The 25,659-nt window shown below is 43.8% G+C and overlaps 1 protein-coding gene across 2 annotated transcripts; it reads left to right on the forward strand.

Moving 5' to 3' along the window:
- On the forward strand, nt 1-25,659 carry UBAC1 (UBA domain containing 1). Of its 2 annotated transcripts, none has more exons than XM_054220607.1 (10): nt 1-366; nt 6,984-7,104; nt 9,227-9,300; nt 10,555-10,662; nt 11,734-11,851; nt 12,566-12,674; nt 14,141-14,372; nt 15,491-15,577; nt 16,460-16,598; nt 19,177-25,659. In XM_054220607.1, the coding sequence occupies exons 1-10, from the start codon at nt 229-231 to the stop codon at nt 19,290-19,292; spliced, it is 1,242 nt and encodes a 413-aa protein (XP_054076582.1). In that variant the 5' UTR covers nt 1-228; the 3' UTR covers nt 19,293-25,659. The 2 variants fall into 2 exon arrangements, with proteins under 2 accessions (XP_054076582.1, XP_054076583.1); XM_054220608.1 differs by having other exon boundaries at nt 3-366; nt 11,749-11,851.

Consider the following 25,659-nt stretch of genomic DNA (forward strand, 5'->3'; position numbering starts at 1 on the left):
GGGGCCGGGGCGGCGCGGCGGGGCGGGGGCAGCGCCGCCGGGGGCCCACCGAGCTCCCCCTCTCCTAGCGCGGCCCGGCCGGGCTCGCCGCTCCCCTCGGGCCTGGCGGGGTCACCTTCATGGGCGGGCGGTAGCGCGGGGCCCGGCGCACAGCGGTGCCCGGGGCCTGGTTGAGGAGGCGTCGGCGGGAGAGAGCGGGGCCCGGGGCCGGCGGTGGGGGCCGGGGCCATGTTCGTGCAGGAGGAGAAGATCTTCGCGGGGAAGGTGCTGAGGCTCCATGTGTGCACCATGGAGGGCGCGGAGTGGCTGGAGGAGGTCCCCGAGGACACCACGGTGGAGAAGCTGAAGGAGCGATGCCTGAAGCACGTAAGGAGCGGTGTCCCGGCCCGTCCCCCGGGGCCTGGAGCTCGCCTCGACGGCTCCTGGGCCGTGCGGTGCGCTGGGAGGGAGCGGCGAGGCCGGGTCGGGTGTGAGGCAGAGATAGCGCCCAAATCTCTGCGCTTTCGGCCGTATGGGGAGGGTTCCGGGCTGGGGCTGAAAATCACGGTCCGGAGGGAGGGCAGGCAGGGCCCCGTGTGATGAAAGCTGATTTTTCCAACGCCCTGTAAGTGTCTTTTTTTCATATATATTAAAAAAAAAGGAAAAAAAGTAGCACAAGTAAACAAGTGGGTTTGTGTTCTGGTTTCCTGGTTTGCTCTGTCTGCCACCCCCCCAGATTACAGGTAACTGTTCCATATAGAAAGCAAATGCCCCTTTCAAGAGCTTTGTGTGTTGGTAAAGGAGGATTTTTGGGAAAATTACTTTGCAACCTTGAGTTACAGAATTTGGCATGCGTTTTGCGGTAGAGTTAGAGACAACTAGCACCTCCGTGCACTTTACGAAGTGGTCACCATGCATTGCAAGAGACTGATGAACTGGCTTCTGATGATTTCCCCTCACAAATTATAGCCTGATTTGTTTCCTCTTTATATTTAAGAGCAGACAATGAAATTAAAAACTGCGGAGGAGAACTTCCCTTTTTTTGAAAAAGTCCTAGTACAGCCTCACCCTGTGTTGGCACAGTAGCCAGTGCGGTGTTCGGTGGGGAGGTAATTGGCTCGTCTAATGCTCTCCCAGTGCTCTAAGCAGTAAGGTCTTAATGGACGTGTCCAAAGCATAAATTACTAATCACTGGAAGAAAAAATGCATAAAAATGCACGGGCTCTTTGTACTCAACATGCTCGATTACCACTGGTGTGTTTGTGGGTGTTAAATGTTAAAACCAGTCATTTCAAAACTATTGGATTGAATTTTGAACATCTGCCATGAGAATGTTTTACGTTAAAGCAAAAACGTGATTGACAACAACAGCGTTTAAGGTTGTGACCCGTGACCAGGACTGTCCTAAAGTCTCTCATTCTGGAAGCAACACAGCGTGGTCTGGCAGCTTGAGTCGTAACCTGCTGAATTTCTTGCTGAGAGCCTTATAACTTTTCAGTGTGAAAAGCAAGAGCCTTTACTCCCATCTCTGTAAGCCAAATTTACTAAACTGCATTTAGTAGTGGGTTTTTGTCTTCAAAGTCTTGCAAAGATTATTTTTTTCCATAAAACACAGTTGCAATAGGAGAATGTACCTGTAATATACAATTATTTAATCCCCATTTGAAGGGTAAAAGCTTTTATTTTCTGAATGAGGGTGCCATGAAGTACGGGTGGCCAGCAGCCCAGGTGCCCTCTACCTTGGCCCTGCTAGTTACTTGCTTTCAACTAGAACCCCTGGAAACTACAGGTCACAGCACACACTGTTTTTTCTTGTCCCGTAGCCTTTGCAAGTGCTTTTTGATGTCGGGATGAGAAGGGCTACATTTGGGTTTTCTTGCCTGAAGTAGGTGCGATCCTTCTTGAGGGACAGTGGGGGCACAGGGCTCCCCACGCTGTTCTGTTCCTGAAAGAAGTCTAGTGCTCCCCGTCTGTCCCCCTTCAGCACAGCTGAGTGATTAAGCAGAAGAGTGGTGCCCAAACAGGGAGGGGTAACGATTACATGCACATGTACAGAGCTGAAAGGCCTTTAATTATCAGGAAGCTTAATTGAATAGATGCTTGTATTGCAGTGTGAGTCAGGGCAGAAGACAATTGATAACTTGGCGTGATGTTTGATTTCATTCTCTCTGCTGCTTTGTACTAATGGTATGGATTTGCATAACCATTATGGATAATATATAGTTTTATGGAGGGGAAAAGTAGAAATGGAAAAATCATGACTCCTGATCACGGGTATGTTGCAATGAATCTTGATAGCACCTTGAGATAATTTATGCAGCTGTCTACTGTAAGATGCTGATTATTATGTTCCCAAAAGTCTTTGAAATTATTCTTGAAATCAATCAGCAGAGGAAGATGATACTTGTGAGGGATTTGAACTAGGAAGGTGGCCACTTTTCCCTCCATAACATTCAAATGCTTGCTGATCTCTGAAGTGTCATTCTTGATGTTGTTTTTTTTCCCCCTGAATTTTGTGTTTTGTTTTTTTGTTACAGATAAAGCAAAAAAAAAAAACCAAACAAAAAACCAAACTAAACAACCCTTCTGCTGGTTTTATCTCTTGACCTGTAACAATTTAGTGCTGATTGTTGTTAAACTGCCACCTTTAGTTATGTTGTTTATGTAGTCTGTGAACAAATATCTGATAAGTTGTTTCCCTTCTAGTTATTTTTGAACTGAAGTTTCGTCATCAAAGTGTTCTCTTGGAACAGTCACTTGTCCCTGCACAAGGCCCCACCGCCTCAGCGGGAGCACGGCTGGCAGGAGCAGGCCCTGAGCTCTCCTGTGGTTTCCTTAAAAAGCAACTGTCCCTTTCGGAACCAGAATTGAGAAGGGTCAGCTTAACCATGGAAACTCAAGCTTGACTTAAATATTTTTATGGTCCATAATTCTTGTGCCCAGCGCTGACAGGCCAAGTAGAGCACTGCATTGGCCAGCGGTGCCGTAGGCGGTCCTGGTTCTGATACTCCCATCGCAAGAGACTGTTGCTTCTTGCTGAGGCTCAGGAGTATTTCTAAAATACTGATGTAAATTGTGGTCATGCACTCGGGATGCACAAACGTGGGCTGTATGCGTACGTAAGCTCTACCTCTAATTTTCCTGGCAGCGTGGGGCAAGCTTTTAATGCTTCTGTGCTTCTGCTTCCCTTTTTCTTAAGCTGTCTCAGTGATACTCGCCTGGGTTTTAAGGTATGATAAGGAGTATCTGTGGAACGGAGATGCAAGGTGCTAGTTCTCAGAGTACAAAGATAAGGTAGGTTCATGCCCTTGGGCGTTTTGGATACTTTGAGGGATGCGGATAGTTTAAGCCACCCAAGCTTAGTAGTAGGGAGTGTCAGTACTATTTTCAAATGTTTCTGTTAATAAAAGCAAACAAAACAATGCTTTTTCTTATTTTAAAAACAAACAGAAAGCCTTGTGGTTTATCAGCATTCCAAGCTTTGCAAACAGCATTTAGCATCACCAGGGCTTACAGTTTCAGCAGTTGCTCAGGCACCTGTGAACAGAAGTTTCTCACCTGCCTGGCAAAGCAGCCTCCTGTAAACTCAGTTCTGAAAAGAAATGCAAATATTTATGCTGGAAGCAAAACCATGAAACAGGAGATCTTCTTACAATCCTTTTGTACAAAAAGATGTGAGAGAGCTCATCTTCCCCAGCATGCTGCACCTCTGATGGCTGGTGGAGCAGAGGAACGGTGCTTGTTATCCCTAGCTGCGCCCCGCAGTGCCCTGGGGCAGCCAAGTGCACCCTGATTTCTCTGCGTCGGGGTGCACACCCTGAGTTGTTGTCTTCCTTTTGCTTGTGTGACAGACACTTCCTCTGCACTGTGCATGGGATTCTTCTCCTCCTCACTGCTCTCCCTGTGGATTGTCAGTGCTGCTCTCTCTCTGGGCAGGAAAATGTTTTCAGTTACGCTTTAAAGCATTGTATTTAATACAAAAGCGCTGTGTTTTGGCAGATAGGGTTCTCATGAAGCAAGATTCCGCAGTGAGACCTGATGATTAGTGGTGGTGGTTCCTGGTGGGCTGTTGAGAGCTATTAGAGGCATTGCCTGTTAAGATGGCCTTTCTATTTCCAGGACATGTTAAAATGTTAAGATACGCTAAGTATTTCACTGAGCAGTCTCTTTGAGATACGTGTTTGTCTATACATCCCTTATTGTTCCACGCAGTTGTTAACAAAATGGCTAGAGGAACAAGAAGTAAGAATAGGTGTCCACAGGAATTTCTTTTAAAACAGTCACCTCTCTTTTTTCACTTAGACTTTCACCTTATTAGTAAGTATTATAATTGCACGCATGCCCCCCTTTATATGTGCTAGGGAAAAAAAATGGGTGATAGGTCTGTGTCATGTCCCATCCTGTCCTGCCCCAAACATACACCTCCCAGCTCCTATTTTCAAGTTCTTCCTTTTGGGATCTGACTCTAAGGATCTATAACAGTAATATTTTGAGGTGTTTGGAGAGGAGATGTTCCACTGATGTACTCTTACACATTTTGGGTAACTTGTCAGATCCATTATAGGAGGTACTCCCAGCTGCTTCTAGGCTTTAATGCATTCTTTGGCTTTTGTTCAGCAGTTAATATGCTGAAGGATTAGTAAGAAGCTTCTGTTATACAAAGCAGGACTCAAACATTCTCACCTCAATCTTATTGAGGCATCAGAACTGTACAGAAGTTCAGATGAGGAATTGAAGATCTGACTGTGTTGAAAACAAGGGCGTTAAGTTTGGGAAAAGAGCAGGTAGCTGAGTTTTCTGTCAGTTGCAGTCACAACAGAAAAGGTGATGATGGGCTAAAAGGATTCCTTTGAAGGAGGCTGGTGATGGATATTATGATGAATATGACTAAATGCTACATCAAAGCGAAGCACTGACTTCAGTGGGGTTTTCTGGAAACGTCGCAGTTACGTGAAGGGTGAATGCACTCTCCTGCAAACACTGTAAAAGTGGCTTGTCAGAAACGTGTATTGAAAGAAGTGTCATTAAAAGCTTTTTTCCATGAGCAGAGCAGGTGAGGTCAGTATTAAGTGTCCTATTTTGTGGTGAGAACAGCAGCATCAATTTTGTAGGTTGTTTTTAATTTTGCCCTTCTGGAATTGCAACTACTGTGCTTTCTTTTTCCACTCAAACAAATTGTAAGCCTCCAGATGCATTGATGTAATGTTCTTGAAATCTGTCACTGTGGATCTGGGAGTCACTCTGGTGTAAAGATGAGTCAATTCAAGACCTCTGTGTGTGCACGCTCTTTTTTAGGATTTGAACTTGATTTCCTCGTGAATTAATTGACATACAATTTAGATTTGTAATAAGGAATTGAGTACAACATTCATATATGAAAAACATCGACTGTATGCTGGTTATTTATGGTTGGGAAGAAAAGTTGTGGATGTAACTTTTGTTCAGCACTTTCATCAGGTTAGGGCTCTGGCAGCCAAATCTGTTGATTACAGCTTGAAATGAGGTGTAGAAACTGCTCTTTCCTTCCCAGTTTAAGGTCAAGTATACCAAAATCACTGCTGGCAGTTGCTTGTTTAGTCTGACAGCATGTGTAAATAATAATTATTAGATGAAGCAGAGAGTCTCTGTCTCCTCTATTTTGACACTAGTTACAAATGAGAAACATACTGCGTTATTATAGTCTTCCCTTCTGCCAAACCACTGGATGCTCTTTGTAGATTTGCATTTTTAGTTCATAATACTAATTGCTACCCCAGACTTCTCATAGAATCACAGAATGCCAGGTTGGAAGGTACCTCAAGGATCATCTGGTCCAACCTTTCTTGGCAAAAGATGGTCTAAACAAGATGGCCAGCACCCTGTTCTGCTGAATCTTAAAGATGCCCGATGATGGGGAATCCACCACTTCCCTGGAGAGATTATTCCAATGGTTGATGGTTTACACTGTGAAAAATTTTCCTCTTGTGTCCAGTTGGAATCTCCCCAAGAGTAACTTGTACCCATTGCCCCTTGTCTCTTCCATGGGGCTACTTGTAAGAAGGGAGTCTCCATCTTCTTTGTAGCCACCCTTTAAATAATGAGATGTGGTGATAAGGTCTCCCCTGAGCCTTCTTTTCTCAAGGCTGAACAAACACAGTTCTCTCAGCCTTTCCCCATCCAGCAGGCTTTCAAGACCTTTCATCATCTTTGTGACCCTTCTCTGGATCCTTTCCATCCTGTCCGTGACTTTTTTTGTGTAGCGGGGACCAGAACTGAATGCAGTATTCCAGGTGTGGCCTGAGCAGAGTGGGATAATGACTTTGTCTCTGCTGGTGGTGCCCTTGGTGATGCAGCCCTGCATCCCGTTGGCTTTCTTTGCACTGCAGCACCCTGTTCACTAGGAGTGATCTAGTGCAGAATTAACGTAGCTGTGGGTCCTAGAGCATCCTTGCTTTGCTCCAAATCTCCGTAGGCCCGACTATAGGACCAAGCACTCGGAATTAAGTGTCATAGAGATGTACTGTACTGCAAAAGTGTGAATCCACTGACAGAGGCTGGTGCCCTTGAAGGGATCATTTGGGGCGATTGGGCTGTAATGTTAGGTCTTTGAAACTGTCTGCTCAAACAAGTTCTTTAGAGCATTGGTAACCAGTTGGCAATTAAATCATAGAATATCTTAAGTTGGAAGGGACCCTTGAGGATCATCGAGTGCAGCTTCCTGAGGTAGCTGTTAATTTAACAGCATCAAGAAGGAAGGCTAGAATCCTTCCTTTTGATTATTCTTCCTATCCAGGAGCCTTGGACATGCAGGTAGAAACCTATCCCAGTCAGTATTGTTATAGCACAATTCAAGCCTTGGTTTCTGTAATAAAATATATTCTTTGCACTGGCCTCTAGCTTAAGCTATTTAGAAGCCAGTAATTGATGGCACAGTTTGTATGTGGACAGTCCTAAGTGCAAGGTGAAGTGATTCATGCAGTTAAGCCTTCGGTCTTCTGATCTTCAACATTTATTATCTTCTGCAGTGTGTACCTGGGAGCTTGGAGGATCCAAAAACCGTGACACATCATAAGTTGATACATGCTACTTCTGAGAAGGTGCTGACAGACACAAAAACAGTGTTGGAGGAAAACATTCAAGATAGAGGTAAGATTGTCTGGTTATTAATCCTATCAGCCTCAAAACATGAGATTGTGTTTCACTATTTGGCGAGCTCCAAATAGTAACCTTTTTAATATCAGCTGTGCTTTCACATTGGAAACTAATAAGGTGGCAAAAAAGGAAGAGGAAAAAAAAATTATTTTTTTTTTGCCCCCCAGAGAAAGTAGCTTGAGCAGTTTGCTTCTGTTCACTCTTCGTTTAAGAGCTGGAAGGGAATTAAGAGTTCATTAAGTCAATAAGTTAAACAGATTATTTTTATCTCATTTTCAAGGATTTTTTTTAAAACCTCCAGGGCAGTATTTATCCCTCAAAATTATACAAAATTAGTTATCATGGCTGAGTATTCCATGACAGGGGGGCTTTGGGGTGTTTCTTGAGGTCTCCAGGCCAAGCAGAAGGATGGTTGCTGGAGTCTATCCGAGTTCCTGCAGTTTAGATCTCGTTCTGTCCTCTGCAAACATAGGTCAGAATCCATCACACTACAGTATCACTGACTACAGTAGAGTATGGGAGGTGGTATGTATTTGCTCCTGAAGTTTAAAGGTTTAGGATTAAGGATTAAGGTAAAGGATTAATGTGAAACAAAAGACGATGTAAAGATGAGAGCTGGAGTCAGTTTTTACTAGGCAGCTTAAGCTAATGGCCCCTTCTGGAGGTAAAGGGCAGTGGTGCAGAAAATGAGAGAAGCAGAACTGCTGTAGACTGAAATATTGTCTGAACCAGAAACGCAGCAGGAGTAAAATTCCTGGGTTTTTGCCTGAGTTCATGCAGGCTGGAGAACTGCTGCCATGAACATGAGCAGTTTGGTGTCTCTTCCAAGGCAGTGTCACTTACCACCTTCAGAGCTGAACAGGAGCTGAGAAGTGCCATCATAGGCAAAGGCAAGGGACGGCATTTTTGCCGATTGGTGGTGTATTATTTCTAGGCGAGGTGCCGGCTCCTACAGAGTTTTCAATTGCAGTTTGCAGCAGCTAGGCAGTATTCACTGTTTAGTCATAGTAAGCTGTTGTGCAAATGCCTTTTTGCTCCTTTCCCTCTGCCGTCTCCTCTCCCTTTCATGTGCCTTGTCAGGGAGACGAGATCGCAGCCAACAGCTGATTGCCACCGGCTGACTGCGCAGAGCAGCCAAGAGTCAGCATGTGGATCCTTTCGCGTTCTGATCAGCTGGACAAATGAGGGTTAAGAGCCTTCACCAGCTGTTGCTCTTGGCTGTTATGTGCTGAGCCTGACCAAGGGAACTTGTGCAAAGCATGCTTTGTTTGCTTTTCACCTGCTTATTGCAGTGGACTAAAAGCTGCCTGTCAAGCTGTATCTGGCTGAAGGACTGCAGGTGCTGCACAGGCCCGTTTTGGGCTCTAACTAGTGTGTCTGCATCTTTCCACCCTTAGAATGTATGTGGTAGTAACTGAGGTGCTAGAAACTCGTAAAGCATTGTGTGAAGTTTAGAAAAAGGGTGCCTTGTAAGGGGAAAGTATTAGTCTTAAAAGCCCAAATCAAGCTCATGCCGGATCATGTGGGATAGCTGAGACTGAAGACTTGTTTGCCCTCGAGAGTTGCCCCGATGGGCTACTAGTGATGCATCCCTGCTGTAGACCTTGAATTGCTCTGCTGCTGCCGTTTGCGCACAAAGGTGAGCTTCAGCCTGGTACTGGAAGCTCTCGTTGCGGCTTGGCACTTACCTTGCTGCAGTTGAAGGAAGGGCCCAGCATAGACCAAACCCATCCATGGCCTGTCTCTACTGCTTCCTTCTCACTGAAAGTGCCATGCTTTCTTATTATGGTGAGTCAATTGATGTATTATTAATGTACAAGACAACTGGAGCCTGTAATACCCTTTCTTTAGTGATGTTGTGTGAGGAGAAGAAACCAGGAACAGTCAAAGTGTAACTAATAATGGACCGTGTTTTGAATTCAGTGTGCACTAAGGAATTGCAAATACCGAAGGGGAGTGTGTAAAGCCATGCAAGTTTTAAAGTGTGAAAAAGGTCTGATGCTACAGTGGAATTAATACAGAATCAATCTCCAGGAAAAACTGAATTTGTGAAGTATCTTACAAGAACTGTTTTCACGTTACTTTCTGGTTTATTTCATTGTCATTCTCTTTCTAGATGTCTTACTTTTAATAAAGAAGCGTGCGCCACCTCCGCTCCCCAAAATGGCAGATGTGTCAGCAGAGGAGAAAGTGAGTTTGAGTGACTTCTTGACTTGGCCTTTTTGATTAACTGCTTTATTAGTGAGCTGCAGAAGGTTTACTGTGGTGTATTCTTTTTGTTTGTAGAGGCAAATGCTGTCAGTTAAATTCTAGGGAAATTATTTCACATGTCTTCCAAACTTTGAGGAAGCTGATTTTCCATTTTTAACTTTGGTTGTGAGAACATTTGCCTTAGAATAAGACATGCAGATATGCTCTATGGAAGCGGTATAGATTTAATCTTTGAACAAATGTCTAGTAACTGTATAAGCATAGTTCAGCAAGTGCCTTGCTTTCGGTTTGAAAACCCAGTAGAAATGTGTTGATTTGCTGTCAGGCCGTCTTCTGTCTTTTCTGTGTGTGGCTTGTCGCCCTCTAACCAGGTCTCTAGAGCTGAAGTGTTGGCCCCCTACTGTTCTTCTTGCTTTGTTTTATTGGAGTGTAATTGTTACTGAGGGTCAGTGATGCCCATGAGGATGCTTATGCATGAGTGGTACTGCAGTTGATGTTATCGCATAAACACTTCGAGCGATGCTTGTGCTTGACACTGTGAATTTCTAGGTGTCTCTACTTCGTCCTTGCACAGCTTTGTTTCTTCTTGCTTCCTGTAGGTATTGCTGTATGTCTCTGTATCCCTTCCTGTAGGTATTGGTGTATGTCTCTCTCTTCAGTATGGTCTTGCTGTACAGAATGTCACTGTAAGAGCATAAGTTATAAGACTGGGAAATATTTATGGTTTGTACCCTATGTCTTGTCCTGGACTATAAGCATGTACTGAAAATCCAAGGCACTGTATATCTCTGCATGATACTTGCAACCAGCGAAGCACTTCCAATATTACATAGTTAAGTGTTAGTCTGTGCACAGTATTGGTACATCTCTCAATAAACCATGGGTTTGAAGAGAGCAGGCCATGTGGAGCAGAATATGGTCAGGGCACGGAGGCCTCTGAGTTCTCTCCGTGTTTGATACATCACTTTCCCTCTTTATGCTGGAGTTTCCCTCTGTGGTTAGGTAACAGAAATAGGTACAAGGACCCTACAGGTCCAGTTTTGCTCTATATTTGCAAAATGATAGTGGTGCTGTTAATCTCTTGTATTGCTAGACTGCTGTTTCTCTTAGTTGCAAGTTACAGAGCACTGCTTGATGCCTTGGTGAAGAATATGAAACTGCTCTCCGCTATGCTGTGTTCTCTGTTCTGTGGATAATGGGTTATGAAACCTGATCGTGTTTCCTATCCTTCAGAGGAAACAAGAGCAGAAAGCTCCTGATAAGGATGCTATTCTCAAAGCAACTGCAAATCTGCCCTCTCGCAATGTAGATCGCACTGTGGCCCATCATAACATGAGGGATGTAAGTATTAGACTTGACTTCTTTAACTCGCACACTAATGTCCAAATAGGCCTTTGTCTTGTATAACCTTTTCTCTTACATGCGAATGTGATTCTCTTTTCTCTGTAAGAGAAATTCAGATGTATATAACATATTTTAAAGCAGATAGTATGACCTGTGTCTAAATCTTAAGCTATTTAGTGATAATAAAACACTCTGCCCTAAATTATGATTTTTAAATGTTTTGTTTGTCCCTGGGAAAGCCTCAGTAAGTGTATTCAAGACCCGGCAAATGTGAAGTTAGGGGTTTTTATTTCTTGACTCTTAAATAGTTCATGTGTTTGCAGTGGTGTTTTTCTCCTCCGTGGTTTTGAAAAGAGAAATTAGGCATAAATGTTGCCTTCAGTAATCACTTGCTGATAGTCTGCAGTGCCTCTAACTGTGTCTTCAGCAGCGTGGGGACTGCTTTTACCCTTCTGTACTAGTAGGAGTACAAAGCAGCGAACCTACCTACATATTTCATGCTCTCAGAATGCCCTAGTAACCTAAAGGGGACAACTGGCATTTAAGCTCTTTAATGTCCAACATGACCTACTGAGCATGGCGTTTTAAAAAACAAACGTCCAACTGAAAGGAATTTGCAATGCTTCAGTTTAGAAAATAGCTTTGATCTCTGCTATTCAAATTTTGATTACTAGAAAGCAAATGGTAGTCCAGGAAGACTCACTGGTTCACAGAAGCGAGTAGCGCTGGTACGGAGCTACCGTGACTGTCGTCTTACAGCGTTTGTGCAAGGTGAGAGTCAAAGTGTTTCTGTGAAGCAATGAGTTTTCTTGAACACTGCACATCTTGTGGTGGTACTGGGCAGCGAGCTGTGGTAGAAATAAGAGGACTTTTCTGCCCAGTAGCTTTTACTCTACATGTAGCACTTCACAGGAAAGGCCTGGTGCTTCTTGAGAGACTGAAGAATGAAAATAAAGCCCTAATAAAGCAACCATCTGTACAGGGGGCCAGACTGCTGCTGAGATACTAACAATAGAGATATTAAGATTTAATGATGTCTGGTAACTTCCTGTCTCGATGTTTTGACAGTTTCCTTTCTTGCAGTTCCAGACAGAGCTCCGGAAGATCTTAGTGTCTCTCATAGAAGTTGCGCAGAAATTGCTAGCACTGAACCCAGATGCGGTTGAACTCTTTAAGAAGGCAAATGGTATGAACCATATATCTTTATAGTTACTAGTTCAATCCTGGGAACTTGTTTGCTTCCATAGCAGAAGAGAGGGCTCGCGGAGTGAAGTCCAGACCTTGATGTAATAGCAAAGCTACTACAAACTTTGTGGCAAAGATTTCACCTTGTGGATATAGATTGTATAAAACTTGGGAATTTATAAGGTCCCTTTGGGACAGATGAGAAGTTCAATTTAAAAATAAAATCATTGGTACTGAAAAAATTGGAAAACTTCACAAGTTGCACTTTAAGGATGGTAAAGAATAGTTGAAAACGCACAATGAGATAGTAAAATGAGGAGAAAGTGTAGCTGTTAAATTCAGTTTGTGGGAAATGCCCTTGAGATTTGCCATGACCAAATGCAACTTACGTTCTAGATAAATGATAAATAGATCTTCAATGAATCTCATATATATTTACTTATGTGGAAATACCATGGTCATGTGAGAGTTGGCTGTCTTTAATTTGAGATCTTGAACACATCTGGACAAAGTCTTTGTCCTGGAAGAATCTATCTGAGCCAGACCAAGCTGAGTGCAGCAAATTAAATGATGAGATAGCAAATTCAGGGCAGAAACAAAAGAAGGGATGGAAGAGAAGAATGGGGTTTGAACTTAACACATGCCATTCCATTGAGAAAGGGGGTTATTTTAGCTTGAAGACAATCTGAACGTTGTTTTGTTTGTGTATGTGTAGCCATGCTGGATGAGGATGAGGAAGACAGAGTGGATGAGATAGCTCTGCGACAGCTTACAGAAATGGGGTTTCCAGAAAGCAGAGCTGTCAAAGCCCTTCGATTAAATCAGTAAGTGTACTCAGCACACTGCCTGTAAATTACTTGATATGGTTAAAAAAAACCTTGCATATTTTTTTTCTAAAGTCTCCTTATGTGGGTCACCTAAAACTAGGTTGGAAGAAGCACTAACTCAAAGAACAGTGCTGCCGCAGGCGGTGCGCAGGTGCGGGTGGCACAGGGAAGGGGAAACAGTGCTGTACTTGCTCTGGAAAGAATAGCTGGTCTGTGGTTCACGAGGCTGCCGGGCTCGCACTGTTTCCAGTATTAAACTCACGTTTTCTTCTGCTTTTAGAATTCAGATTTTACAGAGGGGAAAAAAGCAAACCTAGCCCATCCACGTTAGTCTTTCAACTGTAGAAAAATATTTTGTGCTGATCTTTTAAAAACATTGCAAGAATATTGTGAAGTCCAGATAGCAACTCTAGGAAAATACAAGAACTACTACATTACCTCCTGCCCTAAGAAGAATCAGCTGTGCTGCCTCCCTCCTGAGAGGGCTTTGTTAGGCCATTCTCAAATTTCTAGTGATAGAGAATCCACGATATATTCCAGTCACTCTTTGCCAGTATCTCTGCCTTGTGGCTCAGAAAGACTTTCTCCCCTGATGTCCTCCATCTTTCACGTTGTAACCGAAAAGCCAAATAGGCAAAGGTTTTCCTTTCCTTTCTGTGAATATGTAATAATTCCCGTGTGTCAAATGAAATTACATGTTCAGTTGCCCTATCGTTACTTTGCCTCCTCTGTATTCATTGGGAAGAGATGTGTTGGGGTGCTGTCAAGATCCCTAAGCTTGAGCACTTGCACTGGATAGCAAGTCACCCTGTTACGGTCGTGATGTTCTGTTCCCTTGGGCTGGCCTTTCCTTCGAGGCATCACAGATTGCTTACGTCACAGTGGAGGAAGAACAGAGTGGTACATGTCCAAGTGCAGTTGCCTGTGTTGAATTTTGTTCTTGCTCAAGGCATATTGTGCACACGTAATGTTTTTCACTCTCTTTTTTTCTTTTTCTTATGGTGTTAATGGCATTCCTTGGTTGCTGGATGGACGTCAGAGAGATCTCCTTAAGAAGCAACAAAGCAGCTTGCATCTGAGATGTGGTTCCATGTAAATTTGGAACACGCTTTGTTTGCAGTTTTGTCAACAGTTGCAATTAGTCAGTGTTTGTCTGTTGTGAAGTAAAGCAGATGACGTGGGGAATTAGGTGACTCCCTCAGAAATGCCTTATAAAATCTGGGTTGCAGCTGTCCAAGTTGGACTTCATTCCTCTGGCTTCAGAGAAGATTGTGGTGTCCCAAATGCACAGAGAATTAAGGTGCTCTGAGACTTGCTCCAAAACTTTGTTATTTATGATTTTTCAGATACTAATTAACCTGCAAGTCAATATACCATGGGGATAAATGCAAAGGCAAATGTATGTGGAACACTACTGTGCATCTGGAGTGTTTCTCACCCCTGTTTTTGGATTTGCGTTTCAGTATGTCAGTGACACAGGCCATGGAGTGGTTGATAGAACACGCAGATGACCCTACAGTGGATGCTCCGCTCCCAGGTCAGACTCCAGCAGAAGCCACAGCTGAAGCTGGCGCATCCTCCGCTGAAGCGACTGCAGGTCCTAGTTCAGAAGCGAGTGCGGAAGAGGCCAAGGATGAGCTGACAGAAATATTTAAGAAGATCCGGAGGAAAAGAGAGTTTCGTCCAGACCCACGAGTACGTGCTGTTTGTTTTGCTATATAACTGTTAGGATTGGAAGGGACTCTGCGGGCACCATGGAATCCAAATAAATGTTTAGTTAATAAATGAAATGGGCCATCTGGGTAGACGTATATTATGCTGGCTTGACGGTATTTTAGTCAAGTCTGTAGGGACTGTTTAAATTCAGGTTGCTCAAAGCGATATTACCTAATTAATGCATCGCTGTCTCAGATAGCAGTATCTACATTACTGGCACTGTTACTTCTGCACCTGAAAATTAACTGGTGGGACTGAAATGAGCTGCCAGACTCCTGGCATTGCTTTCTATGACTGCTGTCTAGGAAGGAAGGGTTGCAGGACAGGAGTGGGTCCTTTTGCTGTGGAAAAGGACGGAAGGGCTTTGTTGTATCTAGAGGGCAAGGAAAATTATCACCAGCAGATTTAAGTCTTGCAGCAAATGCAGAAGTTAATCTTTTTTTTTCAGAACACAGTATTAGCTGAAGTGAAAATACGTGCTGTTATCACACTGTAAACTCACCAGGAGGTGCTCTTTAGAATCTAGCACTTTGTTTTTACAACTAACTGTTTCTTGAGATTTTTGGTTAAAAGCTGCAAATGTATTTGATGACCTGGGTACAATTTCTAAACGATTAAACATTCTCATAACAGTATCTAGGTGCACGTGTCTAAATACATAACACTCACTAGCAATATAATAAATCCAGGAAGTGAAATTAAATTGAGTGAATAGAACTGCAAATGCGTGCAAGCTTGATCTGTCAGCGAGATGTGCACAAAAGCTTTATGATGTGAGAGAAGTTCTAGAATAAGGTGTTTCAGTCCTGCTCCTCTCCTTTCTGCCCCAGGTACACTTGCGTTTCGCTTTGCATTCAGCTTTCAGGGCTGAGGATAGGAACTACCGTCACTCTTAAGATTTATTCTTCTTCCGTAATAAAGGCACTTTTAATATAGGGTATTTGAAAACTTCATAGATAAATCACTTAGTGGTCTACACATGGAAACGATGGGGGGTTTTAGCCCACAAATAGCTCCTGCACAGAAGGTGAAAGGATATGATTGTTCTCATTTCTGTTTTAAATGGTACATTATTAAGCTGTGCAAATCTGCTACAGGCTGTCATTGCCCTGATGGAGATGGGATTTGATGAAAAAGAAGTGGTAGATGCACTCAGAGTAAACAACAACCAGCAAAATGCGGCTGTGAGTACAATGTCACTTCTGTTCCTTATTGCTGTAATATGCTGTTCAACTGATTCTTTTCATCATTGAATTGGTGATGTTTTGATCTGTCATAAAGCCCAACTGTTACTGGAGATGAAATGAGCACTATATAGTCTGTGCCTCTTTCAAATTAGATGCACAACTAGAATACAAAGGTTTTAGACTTCTTAGGAGGAACTCGGCATGCGTGAGGCCGAGGCTGATCGGGTTGGGATAGCGTGTGTGGATTTTCAAAAAGCTTTTGAGAAACTCCCTCGATAGAGTCTGCAAAAGAGATTATGCTGTCACGAGAAAGGAAAAGGTATTCCCAATAATTAATAACAGATTAAAGTACAGGACTAAATGATCAAGCAAGAGATTCAAGCCATGGAGCATGTAAATTACCATGTTGCAGCAATGCATTCTGCAGTTTATGGGATCAAAAAATATGAAGGTGTACAAAGATCAAGTAGTCCCCTCCTAGTGGATGATATGTTAAGGAAAATTACGTGGGCACAGCTGACAGCCAAGGAGTCTTCTCTTCTTAAGCATCCAGTGCTGGCTCCTCTTGGAGAGAAGATATTGGCCTGGATGGTACTTCAGGCTGCCGCATTGTAACCGTGTTGATGGGGCTCTTTTTGAGGCAGTACATAAGTAGGATAACACACATCTTCCCAGCACAGCTGCTGTTCCCATTGAAATAAAGGTGTGGGAGCAACACAGAAATTAATAGTAATCTAGCGTGAAAAGAAACGTATAGCTCTGTCTTTAACCGTGAGAGGAAAAAATATTTTTAACATGCCACATTGTCTGAACTTTTGAGACGCTTTCATTCTGATGGAATCGATCGTGAAATCTGTTGTGCCTGGTGATTTCTTTCAGTGTGAATGGCTGCTGGGAGACAGAAAGCCTTCTCCAGAGGACTTAGATAAGGGAATTGACACCAATAGCCCTCTCTTCCAAGCCATCTTAGAAAACCCAGTGGTACAGTTAGGGCTGACCAACCCTAAAACTCTACTAGGTAAGTCCTGCTTGGGTTCCTTATATATGTGTGTGTGTGTATATATACACACACCCTGTCTCTGTAGTTGCTAGCAAATAAGAATAGAGACTGGATGATGATGGCACACTTTGTGGGATAGGTGCAGCTCTGTACCCTTTTCCTCTCTTTCAGCAACTGTATTGTTTGTTTGCTTCATACTGCAACTCAGCTAAACCCAGAACAGAACTTGGGGCTGTCCCAGAAATGCTGCTAATTCCCTGGGCTACTGGATTACACTTGCTGAACTCAGAACTTTAATAGCTGCTGGCTGCAGTGCTTTTGTGGATTTAGGAGACCTTTTGTGTGCACCCTTTGGCCACGAGGGGAAAAATCAGGAATGTCTGTCTAGAACGCTGGTTATTTCACAGAAAAAACAAGGCTGTCTCCTGCTGTACAGCTTACTGTGTGCTGCGGCCTGATCATTGGGATGGGAGATAACTTGTGGAAGGGTAACCAAACAAGAAGTCTGAGCTCCTGGCTTGCCTATCAAAGCTGAGATAACATACGTGAAAATACACTTTGCCCTACTTGAGTTTCAGCTCCGTGGTAAAGTCTCTGTTCGCGGCCAGAAAGGCTGTGAGCACAGCAAGTTTCCAACTGATGAGCCCGACAGTGAAACACAGATCTCGGATGAATTGGTGTCTGACGCTGGAGGATGATACAGAAGAATGACATTGGCTCTGTGATGCATATAAAAAGTCTTGCATTTAGTCTTTGGCTTCAAAATGTAGTTGAAGACTTGCTTTTAAATAAAGGGTGTATGCACAGCTCTTTTGAGAGAGCTTTTAAAAATACTACTTTAAATGTAATTAGGAGAGTTTGCAAGCCTTTAAATAATTCAAGAGCAAGACCTTCCCACCCTGATTTCTGAACAAATGGTCTCCATTTCCAACCAGGGTTCCATGCTGCAGCTCAGAATATAAATAGAAAATGAAATGCCATTATATGCGCTTGTAAAGCTTGGATGAACATCTGAGAACATATTCCTAATGATACATCTGCAAATTGCTTGTGTCACAGAATTTAATAATGAATGTTTGCAACTAATTAAATGCTTACAGAATGCTGATAAGTCTTTAGTTTTAAGCTTTTGAGTCTGTGTAAAAGAATATAGTTAAAGTGGTGAGAAGCAAGATCAGTATTTGATTCTGGGCTTTTCTGTAGGCATGCTGCATGACCTTGAGCAAGGTATTAATGATGAGCCTTTCAGAGGTGCTGGGTACTTAGAGCTCCCACTAAAGTCACTTGGAGCATTGTACACTCACGCTCCTGGCAAAATTAAGACACTGACCTTGGTGCCGCTCTGCCAGAGTCCGAACACTGACATTTGGGTGACTTCTGCATAGGTCAGATGTGCAAGTGCTTTTTTTGTCCTGTTCCGAAATGACGGCTCCACATGTCTGGTAGTCCAGCTCAGTGTCTGTCACAAGGCTTATAAATTATTGCCTGGACTGATCTTCTGCCAAATTTGCAGCTTAGCTCTTCCAGTGGCTGTCTGGTTCCCTCAACATAACTAGAAGAGTGGAAATTAACACATTTTAAAAAACAAACAAACAAAACAACAAAGCTTATTGTAAAGACAGCTGTGTATAGAAAGAAACTACTGCTTTTAAATATTTGGATCGCTGTCATGGTTCAGAAAGGGAGGTGATTGATCTGCACAGCCAGCCTTTCCCCTTCTGCCTGGGTCTAGCCAGGTGGAACTGGCTGCCTCCTTGCCACCCTCTACTCTCCAGATCCCGGGAAGGAGAAAGCACACACTGCACTGAGGGAAGATGCTGCTTCCGTTCTGGCTCCAGGGCCTCTATGAAAAGAGAGCACTCTGAGATTTGAGGCTCAAGGGGCTACGGTTTTGCTGGCTCTGCTGCTCATTCCTGGGTAGCCTTTTGCTTACCTGCTTCTTATTTTGCTGGCTTAGTTTTCTCTTCTGAGGTGTTATGAGAGAGTAGCCACAGGACAACCGAAGTGCGGCACAGGAAAGCAAAGGTGACAGAGGCAAGGGGGTCAGGGCTTTCTATGAACTGTCTTGGTTAAGTACCAAAGAGGAAAAAGATACTGGTGCAAGAACTAGCCATTAAGAAATCTAGGCTGGGACATGGAAGATCTTTGATCGCAAGAGTGGAGTTGCAGAAGACTCTTCCCCCAGGAGTATTGGCAGCGAATGACCCAGTTCTACAATGGACATTCATAAATGGGTGAATTGCACGGCAGGTTCCCTGCTCCTGCAGGTGGACACTTCTAAGGCTTTAGCTCTTCAAACCTGTGTCCTTGAGGTTTTGTGAGATGGACCATAATCCAGGCTGAGTACTTAATCAGCCTCTGTCTGCAGTGAATCTGATGCTGGGGAATGGGGGAAGCGTAACAGCCTGTAGCATCCCAGGCCGTGGAGACTTAGGAGCGCAAATGGTAAATGTATTATTCCCACCATTTTTGGGTGATGCTTGCCCACTGCCTTTGAGTTGCAGCTATTTCTAACTGTCCTGTTGTTGAAGCATCCCGAACGCGGAAGCCTTTGCTGACTGAAGGACTGAGTGTTGCAATTTCCATCTCTCGGCAGCCTTCGAGGATATGCTTGAAAACCCCTTGAACAGCACTCAGTGGATGAACGATCCAGAAACTGGGCCTGTCATGCTACAGATCTCCCGAATCTTCCAGACGCTGAATCGCACGTAGAGGGGAATGCCAGTCCACTGTGCCACTTCCTACTGTCCCTCGCGTCACCTTCTCCTCACCGGGAGGGTGCTTGGATTGTCTGGGGAGGGGGGCGGCTGGAAGGGCAGGGGGGGCGATCCCGTCTGAATGGGTCTCTCGCACGAGAGCTTATGTAGTTACAGCCAACTGCAGTTAATTGCCTTGTGGATTTAGTGTTAGTGGAAGAGGTTTGAAGACTTGTTTATGTTTTCAGGTATTAGGCTTAAAATAAAGTATATCAAAAAATAGGAAAAGGTTTTGTGAAAACGATTATGAATCTGATTGTTGGAAAGAAATACGATATTGCTTGTTAAAAAGGCCTGTGACAATAGTTTTCTAGCCAGTTTTGCTAGCATCTGGCTAGTGTTTACAAAAGGTCACTGACCACTAGCATAGGATATTAATCATCTCCATACAGTATTAACTTATGGCTATATCAAATTATAAAATGCTTTTTTAAATTGATTCTTAGGAAATGTTTTTTAAAAGTCCAAATATTGGGAGAGCAAGCACATTTCTATCCAAACTTGTTTATCGTACGTTATAATTTAAACAGAGTAATTCAGAGATGGAATTCTTTTAATAAATAGCATTACTTTTTCCTATTTATTTTCTGCGTTAGTGTTGTTCCAGTCCCACAGTGGTTGTACTTGTAGGAGGTTCTCTGTCAGCTACGTTAAAGATGCAGTATCTCTTTCACGGCAGAACTCGCTACACCAAGGCTTGGATTCTCAAGTTGGCTACAGTTCATACGTTCGTACTCTGCCATATCCTAACGCGAGGATGTATTCATGGAATGGGGTTTTTCCATTTCTGTGTGCATGGTTTTGGAAAGGGAGACTTGTGGTTTATGACTTTGCTTCAAACTGTTTACAAAAAAGCAGCTAATTTGCATGGGTTTTTCACTGGTGATCTGTAAAGAAGCAGAACTGCTTAGGTTTTTATCTTGTTTAACGTATTTAAGAGCACGCTTGAAATTATTATCTTCTTTGAGATAGAAGTGGTGTTTCTTGACACTTATTTTTACCTTGGAAATACCAAGAATGTCAGGTGGTGTCTTTCCTCTTTTGTCAGAAAACTGACTTGAGATTTCAGACAGGAGTTGTGAGCTCTTAAGAGCAGAACTCACTGGTAAATATCCAGCTAGTTTTTAGGATTGGGCTCTGCAGGTGTTACTTTTTTAACAATCTGAACAAAAATGGGGTTTTGTTGTCGAATTAGTGAAACATGATTGATGTCTGTCATAATCCCTGCCATGTCTTGTGTTTTCACAGCTTTTTTTTGGAAAGGAAGGCTCAGCAAGCCCTGCCCCTCCAAAATGCAGAGTAACCAGATGGAGACCCTGTCCTTAAATAGCACAAAGGGCTGCTCTCAAACAGAGACATCCCAAAAAGCTCTGCAAGTCTTTTCTTTTTTTCTTTTTTTTTTTTTTTTTTTAAGTGTGGGTTTGCCTGGGTTTTTTTGGTGCGGTTGGTTTTTTTTAAACAAAAATGTAACAAGACACAACCCGAAACCCTACAACAAGTTTTGGCCTGAACTTGGCATCTAATCTCTGCTGTTACTCAGTTGAGGCACTGGAGTTGCCAATTTCACATAATTAATATGAAGGGTGGGGAAATAAAGACAGCTTGAGATTTTATCTTGACTTACTATCCCAGTGTTATTTTTTTTTTGTTATTTGTAAGCTCATGTTAAGCTTTACAGTTCATGACTGCTGAAATATTTACTTCTACAGTTAGAAATTCCACGCTTTATAGAGGTACTGCTTCTGTTCAAATTGAATGGTAAAACCATTTTCCCGGCCTCTTGCTAAGAACAGATTGACAGGATGACATTAAATTGTCAACGTGTCCTAGAACCGTAAAAGCTGGGAACCCGATCCTGCAACCCCGTGAGCTGAGCACAACTACTCGTGAGTAGCTGTGCCTGAGTATTGTAGTGTTATGAAAGCTTTTGATTATTTTGTCCATTTTTTTTCTTACTCCCTGTAGCTTTTTGCATGTAATACTACCAGAAGACACTATTACTTGAAACTCTTAGAGGCACAAGTCCTTCTCTACCAGTCAGGATTCTTGTAAATATTCCTTTTAATGAGTGTTTTTAGAAGACAAAGCTGGGAAAAACTACCCTGTAGTTTGATGGGAGTTTTTTGGCTTCCAAGTAAGTGCAGGTCCAGACTTATCGAACGGATACTTTGGTAGCAGTCGTGGTCTTTGAAGAACGTGAAGGCTTGTTGAAATGCTTTTGATTTCAGTAATACGTTTATCAGACTCTGAAGTGGCTGTAGAGCTTCCAGACAGACCAGGCGAGGATCATCTGTCAACTTTAGAGTAATTTAAAAGTTTGGCATCCGGTTTGCTGGCGGAACCCAGGGGCCTGGCCATATGGCAGGAGCGAGCAGCACATCTTGCCCGTACCGGCACGGGAGGAGCTGCCCCAGGGCTGTCTCTTACTGCTTCCAGGGCAATGTGGATGATGAACTTGTACCAGCTCCCGGCTTTGAGGGGGCTGAAGCTGGGCACATTCCTGGTATGCCGTGTCTGACCCACTTGGGAGGAGCAGAGTGGCTCGCTTCGAAGGGTAAAGATTCTGCTGCTTGTGTATCTCTGCTTCAACCCCACAGCAACGGGGTCAGAGTGCGATGCTGCCAGGACCTGCTAACGAATTGTGCGTGTTCGTCAGTGTCAGTTTGATCAGGGTGATAAAAGCTAGCAGAGCTGCCTCCCTTGGTATGCCAAAACGCAATTGCTGCCACTGAAACTTATATAAAGTAAGGGGGGGGGGGAAAAAAGCATCAGTAAACCAAATCATGCTTAAGTAATAGAAAAAGGTAGGAATGCCCAGGTTCAACAACACAACCTAATAAGCGGTTAGAGATCTTAGGGATAAAGGAATACTGCATCTTTAAAATACTTGAAGGCTTTGAGAATATGTGGTTATTTCTGGATTTCATTATTCCAGAGCTCAGCACTTAAAACAGCTGAAGCGTTGGAGAGTGTGTTCTTCATCTGCCAAACCATTCTCTTGCTTGGTATGGCTTTAACATCCACGGCCCTGCTTGTCTTTCAAAAACTTACAGTTTCCAGTGGCCAATAGCTGAAAGAGGCCAGAACTTAGGAGGCATGGTGTTTGCAGCAAGGCATAGGAGTTGATCTAAAACAAGCAAAAACTACCCTTGAGGTTAAAGGAACACTTGCTGAATTGATGAAGACATCAGTGGTGGTGTTAGGGTAGGAACTGGTAGCAGACGAGGGAGCTGCCTGTTGGGTCCGTTCCTGCTTCAGCACAGTAAATGGAGGGGGGAGTTAAGTCCACTGTGCTTGCAAAGGCATTGATTGTCCCGATTTTTACAAAATCTGCAAAAAAAAATGATAGATCTCTGCTATTGAGTCAGAATGTGCGGACGGGTCTCCAGGCACAAGCAGTATGTGTGCAGTAAGAGCTTTGCCTGCTGATCGTAGAATCATAGAATGTGTTGGGCTGGAAGGGACCTCTAAAGGCCACCTAGTCCAACCCCCTGCAGTCAGCAGGGACATCTGTAACTAGATCAGGTCGCTCAGAGCCTCATCCAGCCTGGTCCTGAATGTCTCCAGGGATGGGGCCTCCACCCCCTCTCTGGGCAACCTGGGCCAGTGTCTCACCACCCTCAGTGTGAAGAAGGTCTTCCTCATGTCTAATCTAAACCTGCCCTGCTCTAGTTTAAACCATCGCCCCTCGTCCTATTGCCACATGCCCTTGCAAACAGCCCCTCCCCAGCTTTCCTGGAGCCCCTTCAGGGCCTGGCAGGGGCTGGAAGGTCTCCCTGGAGCCTTCTCTTCTCCAGGCTGAACCCCCCCAGCTCTCTCAGCCTGTCAGTGTTAAACTGTCCTGTTCGGTGGCTGAAGGGCAGAGGACAGGGTGATCTGTCTGAGAGCCAGCGAGAGGTCCCTAAGCACGTGGGAACAGGAGGTTCGGGTTTTAAAAAAAAAAAAAAAAAGAAAAAGACATTTTTGTGAGGAAGAACTACTCACAGGAGTAAGGATTTACAGGTTCAGGTCCTGTGCTTGCATCTCCGGTGTTCAAGTTATAACCAGCAAGGACATGTCATATTTAAGTGTCTCATCACATGGTCGTGGGAATATTTGGAAGCCTGTGGAGTCAAGAAGTAAGGCAATGGGCTGGTAGGTGGCTAATACAATTCTTACAGTTCTAGCTCTTTGCCCCGTTGGTTGATACGGACAATCTTCTACCTTTTGATATTACGTGACTCTTGAAAGCTAGCTATTTATTTAAATATATATAACTTATAATTTTGTCATCAGAACACTGATATCTTTAATAGAAATGTACTATACGGAAGTTTGTTCTCAGGGCTTCGTATTTATACTCTCTTTATAGGGGGATGCATTTAAAGGGATGTATTTGGAAAATTCGGCCACTTTACAACTTGGACCTTGATTGTCTTGACCTGTGAGCCTGAGCTAGTGTCCCCCTCCTACCGAACCTCTCCTGTCTGGTCCAGTCCAAAGAATCTGCCGGTCTCTCTCTCCCTGTGAGCAGCGACGTGAGTCTTCCTTTCACATTGCTGCATCGCTCTCTGGGAATGGTCACACAAGGTTGCCCCGAAACTTCACGCTTTGCTGATCCTTACAACCGTTTCAAGGACGCTTCTGCTCTCCGTGCAGCTGGAAAATGAACTTGCACGGTTTCTAAAGCAGATGTCAGCGCGCTCCTGCTCTCCTGGGGTGCTGCAAGGTTCCATCCTGCAAGAGGTGGGAAACCTTCAGCTAATGCTGCTTTTTGGCTGCTTTTTGGCCCCTGTTGCAGGTGCGTCCCAGAACCTTGACCCCCAATTTCTTTCCTCACTCTTCTGGAACCAAACTTGTCTTTTGGTGATTGATCTTCATATCCAAGAAACACTTGAGTGGTTACTGAAATCCTCTTTAGTTGGGACTGTTACAATTTATTTTTTTTTTTTTAGGTGTTGTGATTCACGGGCTGAGGATCTTTTAATATATTTTGAAAGTTGTTTAAATAAGCATTGCACCAAACGAATGTATAGTGACACTGTCAGCAAGTATTGCCTGTGGAAGGGGTTCAGAGGTCACCGCTCATCTCTGCTGCAGCGGCAATGCTACGGGAGTAGCGCGCACAGGGCAGCGAGCGTTTCATCCAAAGTAAATACCCTGGTTTTCTACTTTTAATAAATAGCGTTTTTATTAACTAGCGGAATAGCGGCGCTTGCAGCTGGGTCTTTCCATCCGATCACAAGTCCTTTTGCTTCGAGGCATAAGCAAACCACTGAGTGTAGCCTCCTCTCTGGACCGATTCTCCTTCTGAAGGATTTGTGCTGCTTCTCGGGGGTGGGACGGGGGGGGCTCGGCCAGGCTGACCCCCACCTTGCTGCGCAGGACACGGCGAGCGGCGTATTGCGTCGGGTGAATGTGCTCTCGTGGTGGTTCTTCTCACCTGCATCCTCACGCCTAGGTGTAGCAAAAAGGGGTTTTTAAGGACCCCCCTAGACTTGAAGATCTTTAATGCAGATCCCGTTCGCAGCATGTGAACTTCAATAAATGTAAATGCATTAAATATTAAATTCTTACTGAATTTGGGTATAGTTTTATATCGTGCTCAGGGGAGAGGGAAGAAATTGGATCACGTTTTGAACTAAGCCCCACAAAACAAAGTGTCTTTGTTGCAGCAGGTAACAGAGGCCTGTAGAGATTTTTAATTTGCATATTTTTATCATAGTTTAATGAACTGTACGAGAATGTGATTTGCTATCCAGCACTTAGCACCAGGCAGCATCAGTAAAACTTTATTGCAAGGTACTGACTTAACATGTTTTTTCATTTCACCTGTGTATAAAATAATTAGGTACAGCATATGATAATTTTGATCTGGCACTGGCACTGACGTGTGGCATGCACAGCTGTTTCTAAGATGTAACCTTACTTTTATGAAGCTTAATTAGGGCGGACGTCACTGAGCCTGTGGAATTCAGGGTTCATTCTGGACACGCTCCCGTGGGTCACTGCCCTCCCCCCGAGTGGGAGAAGCAGCAGGCTTTGCTCCTGCGCAGCAGCCTCGAGGCAAAACGTAAGAAATGCTACTAATTTGTTATCCTTTTCAGCAGTCGTCGTTGTCTGCTGAAATATTCCTGGAAGTTACGGAGGTTGTTGGCGAAGCCAGACCTGTTCGGACTGAAACGGTCGCGTCTCTTTAGCGTGTGGAGAAGCCGTACCCACGGGTGAGGCTAGAATGAACGCTGAGTCTTTAAACCTGCTCACACATACACACTGAAGACACTGATGTTGTGTGTGCTGTAAATTTATAATATATCTTAAAAATAAAGTTTTTTGATTTATTA

Source organism: Rissa tridactyla, chromosome 14, assembly GCF_028500815.1.
Source record: "Rissa tridactyla isolate bRisTri1 chromosome 14, bRisTri1.patW.cur.20221130, whole genome shotgun sequence".
NCBI lineage: Eukaryota > Metazoa > Chordata > Aves > Charadriiformes > Laridae > Rissa > Rissa tridactyla.

Coding starts and splice junctions, on each gene's coding strand:
- UBAC1 (XM_054220607.1), top strand. CDS start 229: ATGTTCGTGCAGGAGGAGAAGATCTTCGCGGGGAAGGTGCTGAGGCTC. Junction 12,675..14,140: donor AAAGCCCTTCGATTAAATCA/GTAAGTGTACTC, acceptor TTTGCGTTTCAG/TATGTCAGTGACACAGGCCA. Junction 14,373..15,490: donor AGTTTCGTCCAGACCCACGA/GTACGTGCTGTT, acceptor AATCTGCTACAG/GCTGTCATTGCCCTGATGGA.